Source organism: Mastigoproctus giganteus, chromosome 7 (genome assembly GCF_048544385.1).
Source record: "Mastigoproctus giganteus isolate SK-2022 chromosome 7, ASM4854438v1, whole genome shotgun sequence".
Lineage (NCBI taxonomy): Eukaryota > Metazoa > Arthropoda > Arachnida > Uropygi > Thelyphonidae > Mastigoproctus > Mastigoproctus giganteus.
Window position 1 is genome coordinate 127,390,418 of NC_143581.1, and position 12,870 is coordinate 127,403,287.

At 37.0% G+C, this 12,870-nt stretch overlaps 1 protein-coding gene across 1 annotated transcript in view; it reads right to left on the bottom strand.

Moving 5' to 3' along the window:
* retm (real-time) overlaps positions 1 to 12,870 on the bottom strand; it is a 310,490-nt gene that overhangs the window by 277,026 nt on the left and 20,594 nt on the right. Inside the window, exon 3 of the mRNA XM_090377088.1 lies at positions 12,568 to 12,699. Within this exon, the coding sequence (XP_090233214.1) occupies positions 12,568 to 12,699 (132 nt within the window). The remainder of the gene's footprint in view (positions 1 to 12,567; positions 12,700 to 12,870) is intronic.

Below are 12,870 nucleotides of genomic sequence, written 5' to 3' on the forward strand. Positions count from 1 at the left end.
ACCTCTACCTATCCACCGACCAAGAAACCTTAGATTCAGGTAATTGCGGGCTAGGTAGCTGAAATGTGTGGGAGCACCATCGTGCATGAAGTGAGCTTGTTGACAAATGATCAGTGGCGTGGCGTCCAAGAAATCAGGCATGTTGTTTTCCAGAAAGTTTCTGTACACCTGCCCTGTGAGTTTGTTTGGAAGTACATGGGGCCCAAATAACTTATCACCAAAAAACACCTGCCCAGATGTTGAGGTTGAACCACTGTTGTTGATGTGATGGAAGAATTGCACGTGGGTTTTCCTCAGCACATACATGCTGATTGTGAAAGTTTTGGATTCTGTCTCGTGTGAACTGTGCTTTGGCTATGAATATCACTAAGGCAGGAAAGTGAGAAGTTGTACCATGCTGCAAGAACCACTGGCAGAACATTACTCGTGCAGGGTAATCTGCTGGTGACAAGGCCTGTACCTGTTGCAGATGGTAAGGATACAGTTGGTGTTCTCGCAACACTCCAAATGTTGAACAGCCAGCTGCATTGCTATTCTGCATGTGCTGATTCCAGGAGTGGCATGCACAACATCCAAAATCTCCTCTACTTCAGGAGTCGTAGGTCTTGGTTGTCCTCTGTCGGTAGCACAAAGTGTAAAGGTCCCATGTTCACAAAGGTAACGATGGATACCTTCAAACGTTTTCCTGTCTGAACATCTTCGTTCTGGGAACCTTTCGTAGTACAAGCCTCCAGAGCATTGCCATCCGCCAAACCATACATAAAGTGCATATCCGCTTGCTCCTGAATCGGAATGGAAAATCACCAGATTCTGTCAGTACCTTGGGATAAAAGAAATCATCTGCGGGAGATAAGACATTCTGGTTAATAACTCAGGAACCAAGCATTTCCGGAACTATGTTGATATAAAATATTTTTATTGTCTACATAGAAGGAACTCATTCCTGAAGTTATGCCGTGTACTTTTGAATTTTTGAGACACCCTGTGTGTGTGTGTGTGTGTGTGTGTGTGTGTGTGTGTGTGTGTGTGTGTGTGTGTGTGTGTGTGTGTGTGTGTGTGTGTGTGTGTGTGTGTGTGTGTGTGTAGAGAGAGAGAGAGAGAGAGAGAGAGAGATCTGCAAACTTTTTTGATTTTTGAAGGGGTCTAAACTTTTTTTGATTTTTTAAGGGGTCCATAGATCTCAGTAGTTTGAGAACCACTGATCAACATATTAAATGGCTTAACAAATGAAATGGCATTTTTCAAAGGATCTATGGATTGAAACTAATTTGTAATGTACACACATATGAATATATAAATCTTATATGTGGACAGTAGCAGCCACAAACTGTATCAACCTTTCTCTCCATGTTTATTATTTCCTTAATAACCCCTCCCTCTATAGGTAAAATTATGTCATATCAAGACACTACATCATCCTGTAAAAGAAATGTGATACTGCATTCTGTAATATTAGAGTGGTATTGTATTATCTTGTTTTTAAGAGAATCCACCTGCTATTATCTATCTTCACTTCCCATTCAACAGCAATATAGCATATGCTCAGTTAACTCAAAGAAAAGCTTAAAAAATTACTCCTCTTGAGAGGGAACTCTTTCTAGTTTATGTATAGTGGCGAAAGTTAGCTGTCACAGTTTGCTACATTATGGTTCATTAAAAAGTAACGTGAGACCAAAGATGTTTAAAAAATAAAAAAAAACCTGGAACCGGACTGAAATGGAAAAGCACAGCAGCAGAGGACACAGATTTGAAGCAGCTATGTAATCATCATGCAAGTTCCAGAGACCTAAAATCCAAGTAAAAGGAACATACTAGGGTAAATACAAGTGATAGAACTGTGTGACAAAGATTTGCAATAAATGGTCCAAAACTATATCAACTTTGTGAGGAGCCCTTATAGACAAAATCCATACTGATGGGAAAAATACTAACCTGGGTTAAAGAACACGTTAAGTAGTCAATTTAACATTGGAAAACTAATATTCTCTGATAAATTCAAATTGAATTTCCACAGATCACATGGTAAGTAGCATAGTTCTAACAAATTAGATGCCCATCAGAACTCAGTGTTCAGATGGGCATCTATGAGAGCTTGAAGTGTAGGGTAAATGGCCTTGAAGAAATTAATATGAGGGGTGATTTCAATGGCTGAGCTCACTCCTCTGCATCAGGCAAAACAGAGGCAATCTCCAAAACAGAATGCGCTGGTCCCAAAGGAACTAGTTATTGTTAGTGACTACTGTCAGGGAGACGGGGAATATACTATGCAAGAAGGATAGGTGTAATGGGACCAGGGTATGTCTGCCAGGGGCAAATTTTTGATGACGTTGTAGAGCAGATATCATCTTTTAAGGGCACAGTGATTATTCAGGCATTAAGAATTTGCAGATAAAGGAACCACTGGGTGACAGTGATTACAATGTACTGATGTGAGAATTATTAACGATGTAACTACCATCAAGGCTAAAGAGAAGAGCTTCTGCTTTCGTAAAGGTGACAACAGTGGTCTCAGACAATTTTTAAATTCTGTACAGTGGGATCAACTGATGATGTTACCAATAGTGAATTCTAAATGGGAAGCCTTCAGGGACTTAATTTTTGAGGCTACTAGGCTTTTCATTCCAAGAAATACTGTTCAAGGTTTAGGCCTAAATGGATGTCAGATGAATTAATGAGGCTCGTGGGAGAGAAGAAGAATGTATGGGATGCATCTAAAGTATCAGGTGACACAGAAGTCTGCAATCAAGTCACAAAGCAGGTTAAGCAGGCAAAGGCAGATTACAAGAAATCTTTGGCAAAGGATGCAAAGAAAAAGAGCAAAGAGTTCTTTACTTATGTAAACTCTAGAAAGAAAGGGATGAATCAGATAGGACCACTTAACATAGATGGGTTGACTATTGATGATCATGCTCAAGTTGGGCTGACTATTGATGATAGCTGACAAACTGAATGAGTATTTTGCATCTACATTCACACATGAGGAGTCATTCAATGATGGGAGTGCCAGAAGTTTATCAAACGCTAACAGGAAGCTAAGTGATTTTGTAATAACTGAGAAGAAAGTGGAGGAGAAATCGTTGAAGTTAAACATAAGGAAGGCACATGGGATGGACGGGATCTATCCAGTTATATTAAAGGAGGCAGCAAAGGAAGTAAGCAAACCCTTAGCCATAATTATGAGAGCTTCCTTGTGCAAATGTATCACCATTTGCACTGTGCAAATGTATCACCAATTCACAAAGGGGGTTCAAAAAGTGACACAAGTAACTACAGACCTGTTAGTTTAACTTGTGTTCCGGGAAAAAAAAAAAATGGAAGCTGGTTAAAGAAGCATTGCAGAATCATCTAGACAAGACTGCAATAATAGTTAAGACACAGCATGGGTTTCTTAAAGGGAGGTCTTGTCTGACCAATTTGATTGGGTACTATGATGTGGTCACAAAGGAAATGAATGCCAAAAATAATTTTGATATCATATACTTGGATTTCAGGAAAGCTTTTGATACTGTTGCATATGGAAGACTGCTGTACAAATTGGAAGTATGGCATTAAGGGTAAGTTACTACAATGGATAAAGGGATGGTTGAGTGGGAGACGACAGAGAGTAGTAATCAAAGGACACTGCTCTTTGTGGACAAATGTTGTTAGTGTAGTTCCCCAGGGCTCGGTGTTGAGCCCATTGTTGTTTTGTATATTTATCAATGAAGGTATATCAGGTTTAATGTCCAAGTTTGCAGATGATACAAAGGGTGGCAGGGTTGTTAACAACAGTAAAGACAGTATGCTACTGCAATTGGATCTAGATAAGTTGGGAAAATGGGCTGAGAAGTGGCAACTGAAGTTTAAAATTTGCAAATGCAAAGTACTGCATATGGGTAGCAATAACCGAAGATAAACATACAAACTCTGTGGTACTACACTCAGGGAAGTGGAAAGTGAAAAAGAACTGGGGGTAACTGCATAGTCAAATATGAAGTTCGCTGAGCAGTGCAGACGGGCTTCCAGGGCAAGTCATGGAGTCTTTGCTAGCAGGGACAGGGAGATGATTATCCCATTATACAAAGCAATGGTCAGGCCACACCTAGAGTACTGTGTACAGGTCTGGAGGCCTCATTTTAGGAAGGATGTAGAGTTGCTAGAACGAGTACAAAGAAGGGCAACAAGATTGGCGAGGGGAACAAAGGTGTGCTCTTACCAAGAAAGGCTTAAGTTCTGCAAATTGCAGTGCCTGGAGAGTAGGCACTTGTTAGGTGATCTGATTGAGGTGTATAAGGCCTTGAATGGGTTAAGCAAGTTGAATGGTGATGGGATTCTTCCTCTTGCTCAGGCTAAGAACCATCAGGGGGCACAGTTACAAACTAAGGAAAGATAGTTGTAGAATAGATGTGCAGAAATTTGCCTTTAGCTAGCGAGTAGTTGATTAGTGGAACAGGCTTCCATCTTTTGTTGTGGAAACTAATAGCCTAAATAAATTTAAGGCTGAGCTGGACAGGAATTTGGAACGAATGGAAGGGTGAAATGGGAGCATTTTTTTTTTTTTTTTTGGCTGATGCTGCATAAGCTTGCTTTCTTGCATCGTATTCCTCTACTAATGCTAATTCATCCTGACTACATTCAAACAATAAAGTTTCCACTGAGCCAAGTGTTTGGAGATGTGTAACAAGAAAAGAAGTGAACAGAATATTGTAACTAGTATTATAACAGAATTTTGTAACTAGTACACAGTGTTCCCCCCAGAAAATTTTGCCAGTCAGTTTTCAGATGATTATGAAGGCATTATGAAGTAGCTGGGTGGGGAAGTGTAATACTTCGCAATATTATAAAATTTTCTTTTATTTATAAATGCAATCCAGAGCAAAAATTGAATAATTTTACATTATATTGTTTTTAATAATAATTTGTGCAACAAACATTGAAAAAAAATTTAATATTGACTAGTTATATTTTTAACTGAAAAATGAAAATTCCAATGCATATACATAAACACACTAAATTTAACAAATAGGGTACTTTTTATTTAAAAAGTAGAATCTTAATTAATAACAAATTTAATAAAAAAAACATTTTATTAGAATTCAAAGTAAAAAAATAATAATGAAAATTTTTTTTAAATTTAAATGTTTTCTGATTGAACTTCTTACTCATTATAGGTTCTTATTTTGTTTTATTTTATTGCAATATACACTGTGCTTCCACTTTATACGTACACCTACCTAGTAGTGTATTGAGCCTCCTTTAGCTTTCAAAACAGCCTGAATTCGTCTGGCATGAATTGAATAAGATGCTGAAAACGTTGTGTGGGAATGGAGTACCATGCAGACATGAGTGTGTCGTGCAGTTCTTTGAGATTCAACAAGGATGTAAGCCTGCAGCGAACAACTGCAGGCTTACATCCTTTCCAGCTCATCCCAAAGATGTTCAATAGGATTGAGATCTGCAACTGAGCGGGCCACTGCAGCAAAGAAAAGTCATCGTCATGTTCCTTGAACCATTCCATGGTGATTCGGGCTTTGTGCACCGGCACATTATCCTGCTGGAAGTAATCATCTGACTGAGGATAAACTGTCAACATGAACGGATGCACTTGGTCAGCAACGATGTTTAGGTATGATATGGCATTCTGACGTGAATCTATGGGTATCAATGGACCCAAGAAAACATTCCCCACACCATAACACTGCTCCCACCACTTTGCACAGTAGTCGTCAGACATGACGGATCCATGGATTCATGTTTTTACCAAATTCTGAACCTTCCATCAACATGATGCACCAGGAACTTCGACTCATCAGACCAAGCAACTGTTTTCCAATTCTTGATAGTCCAATGATGGTGTTGTTGTGCCCACAGGAGGCATGCTCTCCTGTTCTTCATTGATAACAAAGGTATGCGATGTGGCCGTCAGTTGTTGTAACCCATTTGCAACAAAGTGCAAATAGTGGTCCATTGCAATATTTTGTTCTGCGCACCAAGGTTGTATTCTTACATGATGTGCGACATTGTGGCCCATCTGTTTGCTTGCACAATTGTAGCCATCCTCCTCTGACCTCTCTCATCAACAAGCAATTTTCTTCCACAGGAGTGCCGTTGAGAGGATGTTTTCTGTTCGTTGCACCATTCTCGATACACCCTTGAAACTGTAGTGCGTGAAAAGTTCAGAAGAACTGCCGTTTCAGAGATGCTTTGTCCAGCACGTCTTGCACCTACTACCATGCCACATTCAAAGTCCATTAGATCACTCCTTTTCCCCATTCTTGTTACGGTTTTGTATGCTTAACTGATACTAGAAAGGTTGTTCTGCTGCATTTATATCCACAACTGTGGTCATGTGACTTGCAACATTGTGGGACAAACCATTTCTGTGCACAACAGGGGTGTACCTAATAAAGTGACAGCACAGTGTATTATATTTGTACTTCTGTACAGAAACCAAGACAAACAATGCATCTAACAGTTCACAGAATTTAACGTGGTGTACTAACTTGTGGAATTATAATACAGTAAATCCCCACTATTCGCAGTCGCCAATTAAATAAAAAATGAAACCTAAAAAATGTGAATTTTAAAGCACCGTGAACTTTTTCTGCCATAAAAAATATGGGGGTGGCTAAAATCATCTTTCCCGGTAAAAAGCACAATGTCACCCCTCTCCCCCCATCAGTGGATGGGAAGAGAGGGGTGACACAATTGCAAGCACAGATGCTTCTCGCTAATCCTTGTTCAGTATGTGTTATTCACTTGTCATGGAAGGTTTTATTGTTTGCTTTTAATTGATATGCTTAAGAAAGTGAAAAATCTACCATTTTGCAGTGTGTTACTATAAACAGACTTTTTTGGGTGTGTTAACAGTTAAAAGAGTGTGACTTTATTGTGGACAAGTTCTTTTCTAACCCCTACAAAAATATGGCTATGAATAACATGGTAATTGTGAAAAGATCAAAGGTGATGATCAAAGGTGAAAAGATCAAAGGTGATCAAAGATTTACTCACATCAGTGAGTAAAATTAAGTTATTAGACAAAATTTCTAATGGTGAAAGTGTCACGTCAGCGGCAAAACATTATAAAATCAATGAGTCAATGGTACGATCAATCAGGAAATGGGAAGGAAAAAATCTGCTGTAATGTCCGTGAAAACAAGCTAATTGCTTCAAAAATTTGATCTGTAACTCGTGATGTTAAATTAGAAAAAATGGAAAAGGCTTTAAATCTGTGAATAGAAGACCGAACTCAAAATAAAATTCCATTAAGTTCATTCATCATTCGTGAAATGGCAAAACACCTTTATCAATACTTTAGCAAAACTGGTGATAGCATTATCGGGATATGTTTTCTAGCCAGCAAAGGCTGGTTTGAAAGGTTTAAAAATCGATGGCCTTCATAATGTGAAACTAGTAGAGGAGTCTGCATCAGTGGATTTCGTGGGTGCAGAAAGTTTCACGACTGAATTTAAAAAATTAATTACGGACAAAGGATATGTTTCTGAATAGGTGTTTAATGCAGACGAAACTGGGTTGTTTTGGAAGAGAATGCCATGTTTTTGAAAGATTTGTTTGAAATTTCTAATAAATGTTACATCTAATATTAAATTGTTTCTTTTATTCATTTTGAAACCTTATGCTTGTATTTCACTATAATATTATGTAGGTACATATAATACATACAGAGAAAATTTTAATCTAATTTTTCTTATTTCATATTTTGGAACGGAACCGTTTTATTACTATGGGCGCCATAACTCAGTATTCGCATTTTCAGTATTTGCGCCATTTCTCAGGAACATAAATTCCTTGAATAGCGGATTTACTGTACTCAACTTGCCATAGAGATGGCTGCAGAGTGAGCGAGTCGATACACTGAGTCAACTCAGAAAGTGTCCGAAAGATTTGAATAACAAAAGCGAATCTGAGTTGGCTCAGTGAATCGCAGAATTCAACCAACGTATCGACGCTATCAACCAACTGGCATCTAATATCTCAACATAAGGCACATGACAATATTTTCAGTAATCTGGATTCGCAGCATCGAACTATGCGATGGCCACATGACGTCAGCGTGATGGTCAAATAGTGGGAGGTCTTATAACTGCAGAGGTAGGTTACATACTGAAAAGCTGAGTTCTACCAATCTTTCAGCATCCAATCACAATTCCAGCTGGATTGGCGTCTGCTCCTCTTGCATTGACCTCGATTGCATAGTATGTTCGAATTAATATTGTTCAAGTTCAGTATTATGCAATACAGCGAGAATTGCTTAAATTTTAGCCAGGCGGTGCACCCATTCGATAGGTCCTAGGAAGAACACTGCTTTTGTATACTGATAGGTGCTGGCCAATCAATATGCAGAGCCATATATATAAATTTAAAGAAACTTTCACTTTTCTTTTCTCCTAATAAATAATTTTCTGCTGACCTGCCTTTACAGTTAATTAAGGGTACAGCTTTTTTTTTTTTTATGAAAACCCCAAACACGAGAGGTATTACAACCCATGGTACTTAGTACCATGCTTGGGTTGAAGGTTGAGAAGACGAGAGAAGATATCTGTGGACATTAGACTTGAACTTCTGTAGACTGTAATTTTCAGGAAAGACATATGAAGGAAGGTTGTTCCAGAAAACTGCAGTTGAATGAATAAACAAGGAAGATGAAAAGTTGGTTCTGTGAGTTTTGAGTTGGACAATAAATGGATGTTGGCTGGTGGCGGCATGTGTTCGGATTGTTTTAAAAGAGAGAGCAGGAATTATAGAAACCAATTCAGAAGAACAGTGCCCGTGGAAGTATCTATAGAAAAGGCATGCAGTTAATTAATGACTCCTCTCTGTTAGAGAGGAGTCATTAATTAACCTAACTGCCCTCTCCTGAATGGAATCTAGAAGCCTGACAGAGGTTTTGGGGGCACTGCTTGAGATGTGGGAACAATATTCCATGGTAGGGCGGATTTGCGATTTGTACAGAGTGAACAGCTTTTGGAAGAAAAATAACGGCAAGAGCGAAAGAGAAAACTTAGTTTTTTAGATGCTTGTTATTTGGTTTTTAGGAGCATTAGCAACTAAGGCCATATTGCTCTGGGATATGTGATGCTCATTCCCTGACCTTTCCACATCCTCCGTATTTGGTGGTGACGAGCTCGAACCCCGGTCTAATCAAGAAGCGTGTGCTACGCACTGCTGTTCCTTCCCACCTGACTACGGAGGCACTTTTTTTTTTTTTTTTTTTTTAGATGCAGAGGAAGCAATATTTGTAATGTGCTTGTGCCAAGAGAGAGATTAGAAGTCAGGCAAATCCCCAAAAGAGATATATCGACTTGCCTAGAAATCAGAGTGTCACCAAAAGATAAGGATAGGAACAGAAGAATAATTTTTGCGAGATATAAGACAAGACTGAGTTTTAGATGAAATCAACTAAGTTGTCTTTGCCCCACTGGAGAATTACTGGAGATCAGCATTTAAGGAATTGGTAGCAGATATCGGAGAAGTTGAAGCTGATTGAGCAGGGCAAGGTTTCTCAAAATGGAAAGTGGAATGCAATGTGCTATCGTCGGCAAAACTATGGATAGGATTTCCAGTCAATGGAAGAAGGTCATTAATATACAAGAGGAAAAGAGTGGGGAAAAGAACTGAACCTTGGGGGACACCAGCATTAGTGGAGAAGGTAGAAGACAGAGAGCCAACTACCATCACGCTCAGTGAGTGATCAGAGAGAAAACTGGATAACCAATTACAAAAATCAGTTTGTAAACCACAAGATGGAAGCTTGTTTAGAAGACCTTTATACCAAACACAATCGAAAGCCTCTGAGATGTCAAGAGCAACTGCTTGTCTTTCACCGAAGTTTTCCATTGAATTAGTCCATAAATGGGTAACGTAAGCCAGAATATCTCCAGTGGATCGACACTGACAGAATCCATACTGGCGATCATTGATCAGATAGAAGGTTTATAGGTAGTTTAGGAGTTGATGGTTAATTGATTTCTCCATTACTTTAGAAAGCTTGGCAATCTTTCTATTCATTGCACTTCACCCCCCCCCCACTATATTCCTACTTATTTGCTTTTGCCTTCCTTATCTTCAAGTTTATTTCCTTTCCCTATAATATATACTCTATATACACTTATCTACCTCTTCTATTAACATGCTCTAGTAGTAAGGCCTAGTTTTGGAGAATGTGCTTTACAACCCCAACATGGCCTGAGTATTGTTTATTAGCATCATACTGCTCTGTCATTAATGTTTAGCATTATTCCACCAATTCTATTCTTTACCTTATTTGCCAGTTACTAATGGTTATTCCTCTCCACACATTAAACAAGTATATTAGTCCTATTTAAATTATCTCATATATTTAATTAAACTTGTAGCCCAAACGTGAATTTTTTCTATATAATCATTCTTATTAAAATACATTCTTTACAATTATATGATTATACTATTGTTTCTTTTGTAGTAATTGTTCACTAGTGACTAAAGTATTAATTCACCATTACATTCTTTACACTTTTTCGGACCACTGACCTGTTAATTAAAAAAAAAGGAACAATGTATTTTCTAAATTCATAATTAATTTACAATACTTTCATTTTTGAAGGAATTGACAAGTGATGTGAGAAGTGTGTTTTCTCTTTTTTTTTTTTTTTTGTGCTGATACTGATTTCTTCTATTATTTGTCACTACTAATAACACTACTCTGCATTTTGAAAATAATTCACTGATGTTTTCTCAGAAAAGTGTTTCTGAATCATTTTCTAATAATAATTTCAAAAATGACCTGTTTGTTTCCATTGCATCACTTCAAAAATCATGAAATAAAATTTGATTTTTCACAAATTTTTATTAATTTTTGCAGAATTTGTTCAATGAAATTATAACAAAATGCTACTTTTACATTAAAATAAATGTTGAAAACACCATTCGCCATTAAAAAGAACAGCAGTAAAAAGTCCATTAACACTCACCTCTCATTTTAAAAACTGATCTATGAAGGACGAAATTTTTGCTTCTTTGTTTTTCTTGCAGATCCCTCTGCTTTACAGTCCCTCTAGCATCCAGAAAGTCAGCTATCATGTTGACATTCCACATCCCCTGGTGCTTCATCTCCATGTCATTAATGTTCTGGTGAAACCTGTTACCCAGTTCTCCACTAACACTTCCTAGATTTTTTGGAAAGTAGTCAATGTGAGAGAGTAAAAAATGTATCTTGACTCTTATGTTGTAGCCCAGCTTCTTGAAGTTTACCAACATATTTTCAACGATATCCTTGTAGTCTGGATCCTTGTTGTATCCTAAGTTCTCAACAATGGACCTGAAGCTAATCCATGCCCGTTTTTCTCTTTTATTCGAAGTTCCCTCAAGATCTTGGTCCCTTACCAGTTTGCAAATTTGAGATAAAACAAAAATATACCTTGTTTCAGCTTCTCTTGGGTGATCAATGAGAATTTAGTACAAAAGTAGTTGAAGTAAAGGTAAATATTTCAAAAACTGTTTCATCTAATCCAGTTTGATGTGCAAAAGTGGAAGGAGGCCAGTTTTAGGATTCATAAAAAAAAAGAGAAAATGCTGTTTTGGTTCAGGGAAACAGTCGGAAATGCCAATGAAGTGGAATTTTTGCACATTATCAGATAATGAGGAGAGTCAGCATCTTGTTAAAAAATTATTCTTCCCACCAAGTCATCATCAATGATTTTTTGTAAAAATTAACTATCTTTTTAAGTTAAAAGCAAAGTCCTTAAACTTTTGTTCAACTCATAGAAGACACTAACTTTAGGTCTGCCATGTAGCCATTGCAGATACTTGTGAGGCCTCTAACTCACCCACACAAATTTTGTATTCCACATGCCAATAATGTGCTATAAGAATCCTCGTAGGAAACTGCCTGGGTACAAATGGCACAGAAATTTTGTACAAAAATGGGTGTGTTGCATAAAGCATTGCAAGAAAAAAAAAAAAAACCGGAGGCCTAGCGTGAAGAAAAAAAAGAAGAAAAAAAAAAAAAAAAAAGCATGAAAATAAGCAAGGTAGACCTATCCACACACTCTGAATAAAATCTAAATATAATGCTAGCCTGACTTCCATAACTGTTTGAAAATTGTTGCATTGTTATCTGCAACTAAAACTCTATGAATTGCATGTGTTACACGCAATCATGGATAAGGAAAAATAAAAAACAATCTGCATTGACAAATTGGCATGGCATGAAAACAACACATACTTGAACATGTTTTTGGTAAAAAGTATACCTCCCATGTTAATGGGAAAAGTAAAGTTCAATATTAGAGTATTTTTAACAGTTTATATTTAATCTGATTTTTTCAATTTTTTTTTATAAATATAGCTCTTTTCCTAAACTGCACTTAATAATTTTTTTGAAAATTTAGCAATCTTCCTAAAGTCTTTAATTTTCAAAATTACTTTAGGAAATTAACCAAAGAATTGAGTACTTAATAAAATTCCAGAAATTCTTAATTATTGAGGTTGCATTTGTATTTCATGAATTTTAAATTTCACACTAGCTCAAGCAAGTATGCAGCTTGGATTAAGAAATAAAGTTTGAAAAATATTAATTTATTTACTTACGGAATAAGTGCAGTTTTCATGAATAACAATTCTGTTAGCAAAACTTTCATTATATGCCTCAATCTTTAAGGTTCTAGCTCTCCAATCCAAAGTATTTTTTTGAATGAAAAGAACAAAATCCACTCCGATTATCTACAGAGAAATAAACTGACAATTAACTCTACACTTCAGAAGAAAATATGTTTAAAATAACTATAAATGAAATTAAAGTATTTTTAATCCAGCTTTTCAAACTGTTTTCATGCCTACACACGTGTAAAAAAATTATTTGAAATCTAAACCAAAATTTTCATCTTTTGGGCT